General features: G+C 56.9%; 1 protein-coding gene across 1 annotated transcript in view; it reads right to left on the reverse strand.

Annotated features, from left to right (window-relative positions):
• Positions 1–20,847, reverse strand: part of LOC141175888 (adhesion G-protein coupled receptor G1-like) — an 86,492-nt gene that overhangs the window by 36,508 nt on the left and 29,137 nt on the right. The window contains exons 3-9 of the mRNA XM_073659868.1: positions 16,172–16,250; positions 14,330–14,444; positions 14,110–14,232; positions 13,919–14,035; positions 10,761–10,794; positions 10,564–10,664; positions 9,373–9,491 (exon numbers count right to left, since the gene is read on the reverse strand). Of these exons, the coding sequence (XP_073515969.1) occupies positions 9,373–9,491; positions 10,564–10,664; positions 10,761–10,794; positions 13,919–14,035; positions 14,110–14,232; positions 14,330–14,444; positions 16,172–16,250 (688 nt within the window). The remainder of the gene's footprint in view (positions 1–9,372; positions 9,492–10,563; positions 10,665–10,760; positions 10,795–13,918; positions 14,036–14,109; positions 14,233–14,329; positions 14,445–16,171; positions 16,251–20,847) is intronic.

Raw genomic sequence — 20,847 nt, forward strand, 5'->3', positions numbered from 1 at the left:
ACACGTGTAACACATCAGCGCACGCCACACACGTGTAACACATCAGCGCACGCCACACACCTCAGCGCACGCCACACACGTGCAACACATCAGCGCACACCACACACGTGCAACACATCAGCGCACGCCACACACGTGTACCACATCAGCACACGCCACACACGTGCAACACATCAGCACACGCCACACACGTGCAACACATCAGCACACGCCACACACGTGCAACACATCAGCGCACGCCACATACCTCAGCACACGCCACACACGTGTAACACATCAGCGCACGCCACACACGTGCAACACATCAGCGCACGCCACACACGTGTACCACATCAGCGCACGCCACACACGTGTACCACATCAGCGCACGCCACACACGTGTACCACATCAGCGCACGCCACACACGTGCAACACATCAGCGCACGCCACACACGTGTACCACATCAGCGCACGCCACACACGTGCAACACATCAGCGCACGCCACACACGTGCAACACATCAGCACACGCCACACACGTGCAACACATCAGCGCACCCCACACACCTCAGCACAAGCCACACACGTGTACCACATCAGCGCACGCCACACACGTGCAACACATCAGCGCACGCCACACACGTGCAACACATCAGCGCACGCCACATACCTCAGCACCCGCCACACACGTGCAACACATCAGCGCACGCCACACACGTGTACCACATCAGCACACGCCACACACGTGCAACACAGCGCACGCCACACACGTGCAACACATCAGCACACGCCACACACGTGCAACACATCAGCACACGCCACACATGTGCAACACATCAGCACACGCCACACACGTGCAACACATCAGCACACGCCACACACGTGCAACACATCAGCACACGCCACACATGTGCAACACATCAGCACACGCCACACACGTGCAACACATCAGCGCACGCCACACACGTGCAACACATCAGCACACGCCACACATGTGCAACACATCAGCGCACCCCACACACCTCAGCACACGCCACACACGTGCAACACATCAGCGCACGCCACACACGTGCAACACATCAGCGCACGTCACACACGTGCAACACATCAGCGCACGCCACACACCTGAGCACACGCCACACACGTGCAACACATCAGCACACGCCACACATGTGCAACACATCAGCACACGCCACACACGTGTACCACATCAGCGCACGCCACACACGTGCAACACATCAGCGCACCCCACACACCTCAGCACACGCCACACATGTGCAACACATCAGCGCACGCCACACACCTGAGCACACGCCACACACGTGTACCACATCAGCGCACGCCACACACCTCAGCACACGCCACACACGTGTACCACATCAGCACACGCCACACACGTGCAACACATCAGCGCACGCCACACACGTGCAACACATCAGCGCACGCCACACACGTGCAACACATCAGCACACGCCACACACGTGCAACACATCAGCACACGCCACACACGTGCAACACATCAGCACACGCCACACACGTGCAACACATCAGCGCACGCCACACACGTGCAACACATCAGCACACGCCACACACGTGCAACACATCAGCACACGCCACACACGTGCAACACATCAGCGCACGCCACACACGTGCAACACATCAGCGCACGCCACACACGTGCAACACATCAGCACACGCCACACACGTGCAACACATCAGCACACGCCACACACGTGCAACACATCAGCACACGCCACACACGTGCAACACATCAGCGCACGTCACACACATGCAACACATCAGCGCACGCCACACACGTGTAACACATCAGCGCACGCCACACACCTCAGCACACGCCACTCACGTGTACCACATCAGCGCACGCCACACACGTGCAACACATCAGCGCACGCCACACACGTGTACCACATCAGCGCACGCCACACACCTCAGCACACGCCACTCACGTGTACCACATCAGCGCACGCCACACACGTGCAACACATCAGCGCACGCCACACACCTCAGCACACGCCACACACGTGTAACACATCAGCGCACGTCACACACCTCAGCACACGCCACTCACGTGTACCACATCAGCGCACGCCACACACGTGCAACACATCAGCGCACGCCACACACGTGCAACACATCAGCGCACGCCACACACCTCAGCACACGCCACACACGTGCAACACATCAGCGCACGCCACACACGTGCAACACATCAGCGCACGCCACACACGTGCAACACATCAGCGCACGCCACACACGTGTACCACATCAGCGCACGCCACACACCTCAGCACACGCCACTCACGTGTACCACATCAGCGCACGCCACACACGTGCAACACATCAGCGCACGCCACACACGTGCAACACATCAGCGCACGCCACACACGTGTAACACATCAGCGCACGTCACACACGTGCAACACATCAGCGCACGCCACACACCTCAGCACACGCCACACACGTGCAACACATCAGCGCACGTCACACACGTGCAACACATCAGCGCACGCCACACACGTGCAACACATCAGCGCACGTCACACACGTGTAACACATCAGCGCACGCCACACACGTGCAACACATCAGCGCACGCCACACACGTGCAACACATCAGCGCACGTCACACACGTGCAACACATCAGCGCACGCCACACATGTGCAACACATCAGCGCACGCCACACACGTGCAACACATCAGCGCACGCCACACACGTGCAACACATCAGCGCACGCCACACACGTGCAACACATCAGCGCACGTCACACACGTGCAACACATCAGCGCACGCCACACACCTCAGCACACGCCACACACGTGTACCACATCAGCGCACGCCACACACGTGTAACACATCAGCGCACGCCACACACGTGTACCACATCAGCGCACGCCACACACCTCAGCACACGCCACACACGTGTACCACATCAGCGCACGCCACACACGTGTAACACATCAGCGCACGTCACACACGTGCAACACATCAGCGCACGCCACACACCTCAGCACACGCCACACACGTGCAACACATCAGCGCACGCCACACACCTCAGCACACGCCACACACGTGTACCACATCAGCGCACGCCACACACCTCAGCACACACCACACACGTGTACCACATCAGCGCACGCCACACACCTCAGCACACACCACACACGTGCAACACATCAGCGCACGCCACACACGTGTAACACATCAGCGCACGCCACACATGTGCAACACATCAGCGCACGCCACACACCTGAGCACACGCCACACACGTGTACCACATCAGCACACGCCACACACGTGCAACACATCAGCACACGCCACACACCTCAGCACACGCCACACACGTGTACCACATCAGCACACGCCACACACGTGCAACACATCAGCACACGCCACACACGTGCAACACATCAGCGCACGCCACACACGTGCAACACATCAGCGCACGCCACACACGTGCAACACATCAGCGCACGCCACACACCTCAGCACACGCCACACACGTGTACCACATCAGCACACGCCACACACGTGCAACACATCAGCGCACGCCACACACGTGCAACACATCAGCGCACGCCACACACGTGTACCACATCAGCGCACGCCACACACGTGTACCACATCAGCGCACGCCACACACCTCAGCACACACCACACACGTGTACCACATCAGCGCACGCCACACACCTCAGCACACGTCACACACGTGCAACACATCAGCGCATGCCACACACGTGCAACACATCAGCGCACGCCACACACGTGCAACACATCAGCGCACGACACACACCTCAGCACACGCCACACACGTGCAACACATCAGCGCATGCCACACACGTGCAACACATCAGCACACACCACACACGTGCAACACATCAGCGCACGCCACACACATGCAACACATCAGCGCACGCCACACATGTGCAACACATCAGCGCACGCCACACACGTGTAAAACATCAGCGCACGTCACACACGTGCAACACATCAGCGCACGCCACACACCTCAGCGCACGCCACACACGTGTAAAACATCAGCGCACGTCACACACGTGCAACACATCAGCGCACGCCACACACCTCAGCACACGCCACACACGTGTAACACATCAGCGCACGCCACACACGTGCAACACATCAGCACACGCCACACACGTGTAACACATCAGCGCACGTCACACACGTGCAACACATCAGCGCACACCACACACGTGTAACACATCAGCGCACACCACACACGTGCAACACATCAGCGCACACCACACACGTGCAACACATCAGCGCACGCCACACACCTCAGCACACGCCACACACGTGTAACACATCAGCACACGCCACACACCTCAGCACACGCCACACACGTGTAACACATCAGCGCACGTCACACACGTGCAACACATCAGCGCACGCCACACACGTGTAACACATCAGCACACGCCACACACCTCAGCACACACCACACACGTGTAACACATCAGCGCACACCACACACGTGCAACACATCAGCGCACGCCACACACGTGCAACACATCAGCGCACGCCACACACGTGCAACACATCAGCGCACGCCACACACGTGCAACACATCAGCGCACGCCACACACGTGCAACACATCAGCGCACGCCACACACGTGTAACACATCAGCGCACGTCACACACGTGCAACACATCAGCGCACGCCACACACCTCAGCACACGCCACACACGTGTAACACATCAGCGCTCACCACACACGTGTAACACATCAGCACACGCCACACACCTCAGCACACGCCACACACGTGTAACACATCAGCGCACACCACACACGTGTAACACATCAGCACACGCCACACACCTCAGCACACGCCACACACGTGCAACACATCAGCGCACGCCACACACGTGTAACACATCAGCGCACGTCACACACGTGCAACACATCAGCGCACGCCACACACCTCAGCGCACGCCACACACGTGCAACACATCAGCGCACGCCACACACGTGCAACACATCAGCACACGCGACACACGTGCAACACATCAGCGCACGCCACACACGTGCAACACATCAGCGCACGCCACACACGTGCAACACATCAGCGCACGCCACACATGTGTACCACATCAGCGCACGCCACACACGTGTACCACATCAGCGCACGCCACACACGTGCAACACATCAGCGCACGCCACACACGTGTAACACATCAGCGCACGCCACACACCTCAGCACACGCCACACACGTGCAACACATCAGCGCACGCCACACACCTCAGCACACGCCACACACGTGCAACACATCAGCGCACGCCACACACCTCAGCACACACCACACACGTGCAACACATCAGCGCACGCCACACACGTGTAACACATCAGCGCACGCCACACACGTGTAACACATCAGCGCACGCCACACACGTGCAACACATCAGCGCACGCCACATACGTGCAACACATCAGCACACGCCACACACATCAGCGCACGCCACACACGTGTACCACATCAGCGCACGCCACACACGTGTACCACATCAGCGCACGCCACACACCTCAGCACACACCACACACGTGTACCACATCAGCACACGCCACACACGTGTAACACATCAGCACACGCCACACACCTCAGCACACGCCACACACGTGTACCACATCAGCACACGCCACACACGTGCAACACATCAGCGCACGCCACACACGTGCAACACATCAGCGCACGCCACACACGTGTACCACATCAGCGCACGCCACACACGTCAGCACACACCACACACGTGTACCACATCAGCGCACGCCACACACCTCAGCACACGTCACACACGTGCAACACATCAGCGCATGCCACACACGTGCAACACATCAGCACACGTCACACACGTGTAACACATCAGCGCACGCCACACACGTGCAACACATCAGCACACGCGACACACGTGCAACACATCAGCGCACGCCACACACGTGCAACACATCAGCACACGCCACACACGTGCAACACATCAGCGCACGACACACACCTCAGCACACGCCACACACGTGCAACACATCAGCGCATGCCACACACGTGCAACACATCAGCGCATGCCACACACGTGCAACACATCAGCACACACCACACACGTGCAACACATCAGCGCACGCCACACACATGCAACACATCAGCGCACGCCACACATGTGCAACACATCAGCGCACGCCACACACGTGTAAAACATCAGCGCACGTCACACACGTGCAACACATCAGCGCACGCCACACACCTCAGCACACGCCACACACGTGTAACACATCAGCGCACGCCACACACGTGCAACACATCAGCACACGCCACACACGTGTAACACATCAGCGCACGTCACACACGTGCAACACATCAGCGCACACCACACACGTGTAACACATCAGCGCACACCACACACGTGCAACACATCAGCGCACACCACACACGTGCAACACATCAGCGCACGCCACACACCTCAGCACACGCCACACACGTGTAACACATCAGCACACGCCACACACCTCAGCACACGCCACACACGTGTAACACATCAGCGCACGTCACACACGTGCAACACATCAGCGCACACCACACACGTGTAACACATCAGCGCACACCACACACGTGCAACACATCAGCGCACGCCACACACGTGCAACACATCAGCGCACGCCACACACGTGCAACACATCAGCGCACGCCACACACGTGCAACACATCAGCGCACGCCACACACGTGCAACACATCAGCGCACGCCACACACGTGCAACACATCAGCGCACGCCACACACGTGCAACACATCAGCGCACGCCACACACGTGCAACACATCAGCGCACGTCACACACGTGCAACACATCAGCGCACGCCACACACCTCAGCACACGCCACACACGTGTAACACATCAGCGCTCACCACACACGTGTAACACATCAGCACACGCCACACACCTCAGCACACGCCACACACGTGTAACACATCAGCGCACACCACACACGTGTAACACATCAGCACACGCCACACACCTCAGCACACGCCACACACGTGCAACACATCAGCGCACGCCACACACGTGTAACACATCAGCGCACGTCACACACGTGCAACACATCAGCGCACGCCACACACGTGCAACACATCAGCACACGCGACACACGTGCAACACATCAGCGCACGCCACACACGTGTAACACATCAGCGCACGCCACACACGTGCAACACATCAGCGCACGCCACACACGTGCAACACATCAGCGCACGCCACACATGTGTACCACATCAGCGCACGCCACACACGTGTACCACATCAGCGCACGCCACACACGTGCAACACATCAGCGCACGCCACACACGTGTAACACATCAGCGCACGCCACACACCTCAGCACACGCCACACACGTGCAACACATCAGCGCACGCCACACACCTCAGCACACGCCACACACGTGTACCACATCAGCGCACGCCACACACCTCAGCACACACCACACACGTGCAACACATCAGCGCACGCCACACACGTGTAACACATCAGCGCACGCCACACACGTGTAACACATCAGCGCACGCCACACACGTGTAACACATCAGCGCACGCCACACACCTGAGCACACGCCACACACGTGTACCACATCAGCACACGCCACACACGTGCAACACATCAGCACACGCCACACACCTCAGCACACGCCACACACGTGTACCACATCAGCACACGCCACACACGTGCAACACATCAGCACACGCCACACACGTGCAACACATCAGCGCACGCCACACACGTGCAACACATCAGCGCACGCCAAACACGTGCAACACATCAGCGCACGCCACACACGTGCAACACATCAGCGCACGCCACATACGTGCAACACATCAGCACACGCCACACACCTCAGCACACGCCACACACGTGTACCACATCAGCACACGCCACACACGTGCAACACATCAGCGCACGCCACACACGTGCAACACATCAGCGCACGCCACACACGTGTACCACATCAGCGCACGCCACACACGTGCAACACATCAGCGCACGCCACACACCTCAGCACACACCACACACGTGTACCACATCAGCGCACGCCACACACCTCAGCACACGTCACACACGTGCAACACATCAGCGCATGCCACACACGTGCAACACATCAGCGCACGCCACACACGTGCAACACATCAGCGCACGACACACACCTCAGCACACGCCACACACGTGCAACACATCAGCGCATGCCACACACGTGCAACACATCAGCGCATGCCACACACGTGCAACACATCAGCACACACCACACACGTGCAACACATCAGCGCACGCCACACACGTGCAACACATCAGCGCACGCCACACACGTGCAACACATCAGCGCACGCCACACATGTGCAACACATCAGCGCACGCCACACACGTGTAAAACATCAGCGCACGTCACACACGTGCAACACATCAGCACACGCCACACACCTCAGCACACGCCACACACGTGTAACACATCAGCGCACGTCACACACGTGCAACACATCAGCGCACACCACACACGTGTAACACATCAGCGCACACCACACACGTGCAACACATCAGCGCACACCACACACGTGCAACACATCAGCGCACACCACACACGTGCAACACATCAGCGCACACCACACACGTGCAACACATCAGCGCACGCCACACACCTCAGCACACGCCACACACGTGTAACACATCAGCACACGCCACACACCTCAGCACACGCCACACACGTGTAACACATCAGCGCACACCACACACGTGTAACACATCAGCACACGCCACACACCTCAGCACACGCCACACACGTGTAACACATCAGCGCACGTCACACACGTGCAACACATCAGCGCACACCACACACGTGTAACACATCAGCGCACACCACACACGTGCAACACATCAGCGCACGCCACACACGTGCAACACATCAGCGCACGCCACACACGTGCAACACATCAGCGCACGCCACACACGTGCAACACATCAGCGCACGCCACACACGTGTAACACATCAGCGCACGTCACACACGTGCAACACATCAGCGCACGCCACACACCTCAGCACACGCCACACACGTGTAACACATCAGCGCACACCACACACGTGTAACACATCAGCACACGCCACACACCTCAGCACACGCCACACACGTGTAACACATCAGCGCACACCACACACGTGTAACACATCAGCACACGCCACACACCTCAGCACACGCCACACACGTGTAACACATCAGCGCACACCACACACGTGTAACACATCAGCGCACGCCACAAACACCAGCACATGCCACAAACGTGTTCCACGTCAGCGCACGCCACACGCTTGTAACACGTCAGCGCACTATACCTGGAGCAGCAGATCCAGATGATGGTGAAGATACAGGAGAGCGCGGAGACGCTGCAGCCGGCGAATGTCAGGACCGAGAGCGACACCAGGTGGAGCTCAGAGATCAGCTCAGGAGTGCGCTGCACGACAACACAGGTCAGGAGGGGGAAGGGATTGTGGGGGCCCGTATGGTGGTGATGTAGGGTTTGTGGGGGCCCGTATGGTGGCGTAGGGTTTGTGGGAGTCCTGGTGGTGGTGTAGGGTTTGTGGGGGCCCGTATGGTGGTGTAGGGTTTGTGGGTGTCCTGGTGGTATAGCGCTTGTGGGGGTCTTGGTGGCGGTGTAGGGTTTGTGGGGGTTCGGGTGATGGTATAGGGTTTGTGGGGGTTTGGGTGGTGGTGTAGGGTTTGTGGGGGTTCGGGTGATGGTATGTTTGTGGGGGTTCGGGTGATGGTATAGGGTTTGTGGGGGTTTGGATGGTGGTGTAGGGTTTGTGGAGGCCTGTATGGCAGTGTAGGGTTTTGTGGGGGCACGTATGGTGGTGTAGGGTTTGTGGGGGCCCGTATGGTGGCGTAGGGTTTGTGGGAGTCCTGGTGGTGGTGTAGGGTTTGTGGGGGCCCGTATGGTGGTGTAGGGTTTGTGGGGGCCCGTATGGTGGTGTAGGGTTTGTGGGGGCCCGTATGGTGGCGTAGGGTTTGTGGGAGTCCTGGTGGTGGTGGTGTAGGGTTTGTGGGGGCCCGTATGGTGGTGTAGGGTTTGTGGGTGTCCTGGTGGTATAGCGCTTGTGGGGGTCCTGGTGGCGGTGTAGGGTTTGTGGGGGTTCGGGTGATGGTATAGGGTTTGTGGGGGTTTGGGTGGTGGTGTAGGGTTTGTGGGGGTTCGGGTGATGGTATAGGGTTTGTGGGGGTTTGGGTGGTGGTGTAGGGTTTGTGGGGGTTTGAGTGGTGTTGTATGGTTTGTGGGGGTTTGGGTGGTGGTGTAGAGTTTGTGGGGGTTCTGGTGGTGGTGTATGGTTTGTGGGGGTTCGGGTGATGGTGTAGGGTTTGTGGGGGTTTGGGTGGTGGTGTAGGGTTTGTGGGGGTTTGGGTGGTGGTGTAGAGTTTGTGGGGGTTCGGGTGGTGGTGTAGGATTTGTGGGGGTCCTGGTGGTGGTGTAGAGTTTGTAGGGGTTCAGGTGGTATAGGTGATTTCTCAGGGACTTTTCTATAACTCACCATTAATAAAGCAAAGTAGGTCAGGTGGTTACATCTACAGTCTGTGCCCCCCGCCCGGGGGTCCGAGCGGCAGCCGTCCGTCCTCCACTGCTCTGACAACTCTTTGGGAACGGACAAAGGATCAGGTGTCATTACTGAGACATTGGATAATGGAACCCTGAGAAGATGCCCCCAGACCAGCAGGAGGCGCCACTCACCGTCCCAAAACACGCAGAGTGGAGACGAGTTCACCTGGGGCGAAAAAACGGGAAATGATGAGTCACATCCTGTGACGACACAGCTTTTCTTCTTAATGATGCCAGCTCCAGTCTCTTCAGAGACGTGGGTTCGAATACCACTGTTGCCACCAAAATGTGAAGGTTTTTTTTTTTTAACCTAACCCTGTGTGAAGACCCGGGGTCTTCCGTGGGGGTAACGCTACTCAGACAAGACAGGGTGCGGGTAAAACAGAGCGGCAATACTTTACTGACCCACAAAGCGGACAATAAACACATAGAACAGTCCCAGCAAATACCCAAGATGGTGGAACATTACACAGTCTCACCCTTCCTCCTCCACCCGCCTGGGATAGAACAGCTGCGACTTTGGAGACTTCCAGGGCCAGCTACCTCAACCAGTGGCCCCCCGCTTCTGGCGGGCCCCCACAAAGAGAAGGTAGCGGCAAGCTTAGGAAGCTAGCAGTCCATCGAGTTACAAGGCCAGGAGACCCGAGGGTCCCACCCTGGCCTCTCCGAGAGTTTCCATGGGGCCAGATGACCGGAGGGTCCCACCTAGCAACCCCAAACAACTTATCCATGGGGCCAGGTGACTTCATCGTCCCAGCCTGGTCTCCCCAAATGTATCCATGGGCTCTCTGATGGTCAATGGAGCAGATCTGTATCCTTCCAGTCGGGGCCGTATATCCTTAGACTGGAATCATGTAGAAACCAGATCTGTGTCTCTCTGGATGGAGCCATGCTACCAAGCTACTGTCCTGAAGAGTCGCTCTGATTCTCCTTGCAGCAGGATAGAAAACCCTTTTTATATTTACATAGGTGGCTAAGGTCATCAGTCACAGGTCAGGGGGAAGGTGCAGCGCTCAGGTCTCATTGTTTGAGCTAATCCTCCTGCTCTTGTAAATAAAGCTGGCTAAAACAATATGCAATTAGCATAGTAACAAACATCATTGTTCCCAAACACTGAGTTACTGTCCTTCTAGACCAGCCAAAGAAACACATACATTCAAAGGTCAACAAAGATAATAGTGTATTTCTCCTGGCTTAATCAGCCAGACGTCTAGATTAGAAGCTGTGTCATCACACATCCCACAAAGAAAAGTATGTGCCCCCCACATCCACCTCCAGGGGCTTCTCTGTCCTCATCTACATCCATTGACATTAATATGGAGAAAAGTATGTGCCCCCCACATCCACCTCCGGGGGCTTCTCTGTCCTCATCTACATCCATTGACATTAATATGGTGAAAGTATGTGCCCCCCACATCCACCTCCAGGGGCTTCTCTGTCCTCATCTACATCCATAGACATTAATATAGAGAAAAGTATGTGCCCCCCACATCCACCTCCGGGGGCTTCTCTGTCCTCATCTACATCCATTGACATTAATATGGAGAAAAGTATGTGCCCCCCACATCCACCTCCGGGGGCTTCTCTGTCCTCATCTACATCCATAGACATTAATATGGAGAAAGTATGTGCCCCCCACATCCACCTCCGGGGGCTTCTCTGTCCTCATCTACATCCATAGACATTAATATGGAGGAAAGTATGTGCCCCCCACATCCACCTCCAGGGGCTTCTCTGTCCTCATCTACATCCATAGACATTAATATGGAGAAAAGTATGTGCCCCCCACATCCACCTCCGGGGGGCTTCTCTGTCCTCATCTACATCCATAGACATTAATATGGAGAAAAGTATGTGCCCCCCACATCCACCTCCGGGGGGCTTCTTTGTCCTCCTTCTCTTCCAGGATGGACACAACAAGGAGAAGTTTGTGACCAGGATCAGGTGCAGTGAGGAGTGGGGGGTCCCCACAAGCTGTGGACAGGGTGGGCACACGGGGGCCCAGGTCTTCAGTGCATTTTATAACCATAGCCAGAATAATGGACTAGAGAAAGGACCATGGTCCTAGATAAGGGGCACCCCCAAAAACATTTAACCAAGAAATAAAGGACATAGGGAGCATAGAAACCCAAATACTAGTGAAATCGAGTGAGTCACATACCCTGGTTTATCATAAAAATACAAAACTGTATGTAGAATATATACAAACAGGTATCAATAGTAAGATATCATACAGTAACCAGAATAAAGGATAAACAGGTGAGTAACAGGCGATCACATGAGCAGTATATATACAGTAGATAAGGGTAGGGTTATATGTACATATTACATCCAAATGCACCAGGCATATGCATCAAAGCTGACCCAATATAAAAATGGGGAAGACAAAATAACACGCAAAGGTGTCCACTCCAAATACTAAATATATAAATAGGAAATTCATTACATTTGTCCTATGCACAAACATCACCCCCCGAGGAAGCCTACGCGAAACGCGCGTCGGGGCCCTGGTGTGACACAAGAGCCACATTACATTTGTCCTAAGCACAAATATTGTTTTTACAGACAACTGGCAGCACTATGAGCATAGATACTGTCCTGCTGCACATGTAATAGAGTGATTGTGAGTGAAATTCTCCATATTTCCATCCCTTATAGTCAATATGCGATCTAGCATGTATGTAACTACATAAGGGAATAAAGTGCCAAGTACATATTTATAGAAAAAGAGAAGGAGAAAAGGCACAAGGTGTAAGATGGTAAAGAGCCATGAAGTACAATGAAGCTCTTGCTGCACGCCAGGGCAGCCTACGTGAAACGCGCGTCGGGTTCTCGGTGGGCGATGTTTGTGCATAGGACAAATGTAATGAATTTCCTATTTATATATTTAGTATTTGGAGTGGACACCTTTGCGTGTTATTTTGTCTTCCCCATTTTTATATTGGGTCAGCTTTGATGCATATGCCTTGTACATTTGGATGAGATATGTACGTATAACACTACCCTTATCTACTGTATATATACTGCTCATGTGATCGCCTGTTACTCACCTGCTTATCCTGTATACTGGTTACTTTATGATATCTTACTATTGATAGCTGTTTGTATATATTCTACATGAAGTTTTGTCTTTGCTCCCTATGTTCTTTACTTCTTGCTTCAGATGCATTTTGTAGCTCCCCTCGGTAGATATCTGACCACCTCCTCCGTCTGTGGCTCTTTTTGGCTGCTGGCTCGGGGGTCTCCATGAAACCCTCCCTTCTGAGTCGGGACCCCAGCTCCCCCGTTACCTGTAAGGGCTGATGGTGAAAGGTGACGACAATGTCCTCAGTAAGATTGGAGACCTGTGTTCCCTCCAGGGTGACGCCGACCACACGACTGCCCACGACCGTGCTGTTTGCAGCATCCTGTGTGCACACATAGGACAGTCAGTGATTCTCGGCTCCGTGGCCCTGGTCACTGTGCCGTGCTGGTATCTCACCTGGAAGAGTGCACCGGCGGCGTGTATCCGCACCACCTGCAGCCGGGTCCCGGGGGCCACAGTCTCCAGCAGCTGGCTAGGAAAAGACAGAGAAATGCCCAGACGATCGGGAAGAGAGGCGAGCTGTAGAGGAGACACATCCGTTACGTGACCACAGCACTGTACCGCGTCCCCATGGTGCAATCCAGGGAGCAGAGACGCCAATCATTACCCAACTCACCACATCGGCAGAGTGCAGCTTATACACCGCCGCCTGCAGGGGACCTCTCCCAAAATGGTGGGTGTCCTCATCAAACATCACCTGGGAAAGCACGGATTCAATCCAGTCACGGAGCCTGAAAGGGACAGAAGAGAGGGGTACACCATGGCCGAGGGGGAAGCCGTGGGATACACCGTGGCCGAGGAGAAAGCCGTGGGATACACCGTGGCCGAGGAGAAAGCCGTGGGATACAGCGTGGCCGAGGAGAAAGCCGTGGGATACAGCGTGGCCGAGGAGAAAGCCGTGGGATACAGCGTGGCCGAGGAGAAAGCCGTGGGATACAGCGTGGCCGAGGAGAAAGCCGTGGGATACAGCGTGGCCGAGGAGAAAGCCGTGGGATACAGCGTGGCCGAGGGGAAAGCCGTGGGATACAGCGTGGCCGAGGGGAAAGACGTGGGATACAGCGTGGCCGAGGGGAAAGCCGTGGGATACAGCGTGGCCGAGGGGAAAGCCGTGGGATACAGCGTGGCCGAGGGGAAAGCCGTGGGATACAGCGTGGCCGGGGGGAAAGCCGTGGGATACAGCGTGGCCGGGGGGAAAGCCGTGGGATACAGCGTGGCCGGGGGGAAAGCCGTGGGATACAGCGTGGCCGGGGGGAAAGCCGTGGGATACAGCGTGGCCGGGGGGAAAGCCGTGGGATACACCGTGGCCGGGGGGGAAGCCGTGGGATACACCGTGGCCGGGGGGAAAGCCGTGAGATACACCGTGGCCGGGGGGAAAGCCGTGAGATACACCGTGGCCGGGGGGAAAGCCGTGAGATACACCGTGGCCGGGGGGAAAGCCGTGAGATACACCGTGGCCGGGGGGAAAGCCGTGGGATACACCGTGGCCGGGGGGAAAGCCGTGAGATACACCGTGGCCGGGGGGAAAGCCGTGGGATACACCGTGGCCGAGGAGAAAGCCGTGAGATACACCGTGGCCGAGGAGAAAGCCGTGAGATACACCGTGGCCGGGGGGAAAGCCGTGAGATACACCGTGGCCGAGGAGAAAGCCGTGAGATACACCGTGGCGGGGGGGAAGCCGTGGGATACACCGTGGCCGGGGGGGAAAGCCGTGGGATACACCGTGGCCGGGGGGAGGGAAGCCGGGGGGAGGGAAGCCGGGGGGGGAGCCGTGGGATACACCGTGGCCAGGGGGGGAAGCCGTGGGATACACCGTGGCCGGGGGGGAAGCCGGGGGGGGGAGCCGTGGGATACACCGTGGCCGGGGGGGAGCCGGGGGGGAAGCCGTGGGATACACCGTGGCCGGGGGGGGGAAGCCGGGGGGGAAGCCGTGGGATACACCGTGGCCGGGGGGGGGGAAGCCGTGGGATACACCGTGGCCGGGGGGGGAAAAGCCGTGGGATACACCGTGGCCGGGGGGGGGGGAAAGCCGTGGGATACACCGTGGCTGGGGGGGGAAGCCGTGGGATACACCGTGGCCGGGGGGAAGCCGTGGGATACACCATCGGCCGAGGGGGACGCCGTGGGATACACCACGGGTGAGGGGAACGCCGTGGGATACACTGTGGCCGGAGGGAAACCGTGGGATACACCACGGGTGAGGGGGACGCCATGGGATACACCACGGGTGAGGGGGGACGCCGTGGGATACACTGTGGCCGGAGGGAAGCCGTGGGATGCACCGTGGCCGGAGGGAAGCCGTGGGATGCACCGTGGCCAGGGGGGAAGCCGTGGGATACACCGTGGCCGGGGGGGGAAGCCGTGGGATACACCGTGGCCAGGGGGGGAAGCCGTGAGATACACCATGGGTGAGGGGGACACCTGGCTCCGCGTGCTTCTCCAGCTGCAGGGAATGACTTACCCACGACCACTCCCAGTGAAACGCTCCTTGTCCAGATAGTCGGCAACTTGTAAGATTTCGTGATCAACCCTCCTCGTGTCTACAAGACAAGCAGGCACCAGGTACAATATGGACCCTAGCAGCAAAATCCCCATCATCTCAAATAATAACAGACAGAAGAGATCTAAATATGATCAGAAGCAAAACACATCCCCCTGCTGGTCCAGGATCTCTGCTCAGGTCCTCCACACCTCTCACCAGAACCTTGTCTGCCTTTTCTCTTATGTTCTTGGTCCTAAATCTGACTACCCTCTGTCCCTTACCCGACTACAGGGGGGCTCTACCCTCCTTTAGCTCAGTCCCTCCTCTGCCTACCCTCTGTCCCTCACCCGACTACAGGGGGGCTCTACCCTCCTTTAGCTCAGTCCCTCCCCTTCCTACCCTCTGTCCCTCCCCTGACTACAGGCCTCTACCCTCCTTTAGCTCAGTCCCTCCTCTGCTTACACTCTGTCCCTCCCCTGACTACAGGCCTCTACCCTCCTTTAGCTCAGTCCCTCCTCTGCTTACACTATTTCCCTCCCCTGACTATAGGTCTTTACCCTCCTTTAGCTCGGTCCCTCCTCTGCTTACACTCTGTCCCTCCCCTGACTACAGGTCTCTACCCTCCTTTAGCTCGGTCCCTCCTCTGCTTACACTCTTTCCCTCCCCTGACTACAGGTCTCTACCCTCCTTTAGCTCAGTCCCTCCTGTGCTTACACTATTTCCCTCCCCTGACTATAGGTCTTTACCCTCCTTTAGCTCGGTCCCTCCTCTGCTTACACTCTTTCCCTCCCCTGACTACAGGTCTCTACCCTCCTTTAGCTCGGTCCCTCCTCTGCTTGCACTCTTTCCCTCCCCTGACTACAGGTCTCTACCCTCCTTTAGCTCGGTCCCTCCTCTGCTTACACTCTGTCCCTCCCCTGACTACAGGTCTCTACCCTCCTTTAGCTCGGTCGCTCCCCTGACTACAGGTCTCTACCCTCCTTTAGCTCGGTCCCTCCCCTGACTACAGGCCTCTACCCTCCTTTAGCTCGGTCCCTCCTCTGCTTACACTCTGTCCCTCCCCTGACTACAGGTCTCTACTCTCCTTTAGCTCAGTCCCTCCTCTGCTTACACTCTGTCCCTCCCCTGACTACAGGCCTCTACCCTCCTTTAGCTCAGTCCCTCCTCTGCTTACACTCTGTCCCTCCCGTGACTACAGGTCTCTACCCTCCTTTAGCTTGGTCGCTCCCCTGACTACAGGTCTCTACCCTCCTTTAGCTCGGTCCCTCCCCTGACTACAGGCCTCTACCCTCCTTTAGCTGGGTCCCTCCTCTGCTTACACTCGGTCCCTCCCCTGACTACAGGCCTCTACCCTCCTTTAGCTCGGTCCCTCCTCTGCTTACACTCTGTCCCTCCCCTGACTACAGGTCTCTACTCTTCTTTAGCTCGGTCCCTCCTCTGCTTACACTCTTTCCCTCCCCTGACTACAGGTCTCTACCCTCCGTTACATCGGTCCCTCCTCTGCTTACACTCTTTCCCTCCCCTGACTACAGGCCTCTACCCTCCTTTAGCTCGGTCCCTCCCCTGACTACAGGCCTCTACCCTCCTTTAGCTCGGTCCCTCCTCTGCTTACACTCTATCCCTCCCCTGACTACAGGTCTCTACCCTCCTTTAGCTCAGTCCCTCCTCTGCTTACATTCTGTCCCTCCCCTGACTACAGGCCTCTACCCTCCTTTAGCTCAGTCCCTCCTCTGCTTACTCTGTCCCTCCCCTGACTACAGGCCTCTACCCTCCTTTAGCTCGGTCCCTCCTCTGCTTACACTCTGTCCCTCCCCTGACTACAGGTCTCTACCTTCCTTTAGCTCGGTCCCTCCTCTGCTTACACTATGTCCTTCCCCTGACTACAGGCCTCTACCCTGCTTTAGCTCAGTCCCTCCTCTGCTTACACTCTGTCCCTCCCCTGACTACAGGCCTCTACCCTCCTTTAGCTCGGTCCCTCCTCTGCTTACACTATGTCCTTCCCCTGACTACAGGTCTCTACCGTCCTTTAGCTCAGTCCCTCCTCTGCTTACACTCTGTCCCTCCTCTGACTACAGGCCTCTACCCTGCTTTAGCTCGGACCCTCCTTTAGCTTGGTCCCTCCTCTGCTTACACTCTGTCCCTCCCCTGACTACAGGCCTCTACCCTCCTTTAGCTCGGTCCCTCCTCTGCTTACACTCTGTTCTTCCCCTGACTACAGGTCTCTACCGTCCTTTAGCTCAGTCCCTCCTCTGCTTACACTCGGTCCATCCCCTGACTACAGGCCTCTACCCTCCTTTAGCTCGGTCCCTCCTCTGCTTACACTCTGTCCCTCCCCTGACTACAGGTCTCTACTCTACTTTAGCTCAGTCCCTCCTCTGCTTACACTCTTTCCCTCCCCTGACTACAGGCCTCTACCCTCCTTTAGCTCAGTCCCTCCTCTGCTTACACTCTGTCCCTCCCGTGACTACAGGTCTCTACCCTCCTTTAGCTCGGTCCCTCCCCTGACTACAGGTCTCTACCCTCCTTTAGCTGGGTCCCTCCTCTGCTTACACTCGGTCCCTCCCCTGACTACAGGCCTCTACCCTCCTTTAGCTCGGTCCCTCCTCTGCTTACACTCTGAACCCTCCCCTGACTACAGGTCTCTACTCTTCTTTAGCTCGGTCCCTCCTCTGCTTACACTCTTTCCCTCCCCTGACTACAGGTCTCTACCCTCCGTTACCTCGGTCCCTCCTCTGCTTACACTCTTTCCCTCCCCTGACTACAGGCCTCTACCCTCCTTTAGCTCAGTTCCTCCTCTGCTTACACTCTGTCCCTCCCCTGACTACAGGCCTCTACCCTCCTTTAGCTCGGTCCCTCCCCTGAATACAAGTCTCTACCCTCCGTTACCTCGGTCCCTCCTCTGCTTACACTCTTTCCCTCCCCTGACTACAGGCCTCTACCCTCCTTTAGCTCAGTTCCTCCTCTGCTTACACTCTGTCCCTCCCCTGACTACAGGTCTCTACCCTCCTTTAGCTCGGTCCCTCCTCTGCTTACACTATGTCCTTCCCCTGACTACAGGTCTCTACCCTCCTTTAGCTCGGTCCCTCCTCTGCTTACACTCTGTCCCTCCCCTGACTACAGGCCTCTACCCTGCTTTAGCTCGGTCCCTCCTCTGCTTACACTCTGTCCCTCCCCTGACTACAGGCTTCTACCCTGCTTTAGCTCGGGCCCTCCTCTGCTTACACTCTTTCCCTCCCCTGACTACAGGTCTCTACCCTCCTTTAGCTCGGACCCTCCTTTAGCTCGGTCCCTCCTCTGCTTACACTATGTCCTTCCCCTGACTACAGGTCTCTACTCTCCTTTAGCTCAGTCCCTCCTCTGCTTACACTCTGTCCCTCCCCTGACTACAGGCCTCTACCGTCCTTTAGCTCAGACCCTCCTTTAACTCGGTCCCTCCTCTGCTTACACTCTGTCCCTCCCCTGACTACAGGCCTCTACCCTGCTTTAGCTCGGGCCCTCCTCTGCTTACACTCTTTCCCTCCCCTGACTACAGGTCTCTACCCTCCTTTAGCTCGGACCCTCCTTTAGCTCGGTCCCTCCTCTGCTTACACTATGTCCTTCCCCTGACTACAGGTCTCTACTCTCCTTTAGCTCAGTCCCTCCTCTGCTTACACTCTGTCCCTCCCCTGACTACAGGCCTCTACCGTCCTTTAGCTCAGACCCTCCTTTAACTCGGTCCCTCCTCTGCTTACACTCTGTCCCTCCCCTGACTACAGGCCTCTACCCTGCTTTAGCTCGGTCCCTCCTCTGCTTACACTCTGTCCCTCCCCTGACTACAGGCCTCAACCCTCCTTTAGCTCAGTCCCTCCTCTGCTTACACTCTATCCCTCCCCTGACTACAGGTCTCTACCCTCCTTTAGCTCAGTCCCTCCTCTGCTTACACTATGTCCTTCCCCTGACTACAGGTCTCTACCCTCCTTTAGCTCAGTCCCTCCTCTGCGTACATTCTGTCCCTCCCCTGACTACAGGCCTCTACCCTCCTTTAGCTCAGTCCCTCCTCTGCTTACTCTGTCCCTCCCCTGACTACAGGCCTCTACCCTCCTTTAGCTCGGTCCCTCCTCTGCTTACACTATGTCCCTCCCCTGACTACAGGCCTCAACCCTCCTTTAGCTCAGTCCCTCCTCTGCTTACACTCTGTCCCTCCCCTGACTACAGGTCTCTACCCTCCTTTAGCTCAGTCCCTCCTCTGCTTACACTATGTCCTTCCCCTGACTACAGGTCTCTACCCTCCTTTAGCTCAGTCCCTCCTCTGCTTACATTCTGTCCCTCCCCTGACTACAGGCCTCTACCCTCCTTTAGCTCAGTCCCTCCTCTGCTTACTCTGTCCCTCCCCTGACTACAGGCCTCTACCCTCCTTTAGCTCGGTCCCTCCTCTGCTTACACTCTGTCCCTCTCCTGACTACAGGTCTCTACCCTCCTTTAGCTCGGGCCCTCCTCTGCTTACACTCTGTCCCTCTCCTGACTACAGGTCTCTACCCTCCTTTAGCTCGGTCCCTCCTCTGCTTACACTCTGTCCCTCCCCTGACTACAGGTCTCTACCCTCCTTTAGCTCAGTCCCTCCTCTCCTTACACTATGTCCTTCCCCTGACTACAGGTCTCTACCCTCCTTTAGCTCG

The sequence above is a fragment of the Phyllobates terribilis genome, unplaced genomic scaffold, assembly GCF_046119375.1.
Source record: "Phyllobates terribilis strain yellow unplaced genomic scaffold, ASM4611937v1 Scaffold_14__1_contigs__length_39327217, whole genome shotgun sequence".
Classification (NCBI taxonomy): Eukaryota; Metazoa; Chordata; class Amphibia; order Anura; family Dendrobatidae; genus Phyllobates; species Phyllobates terribilis.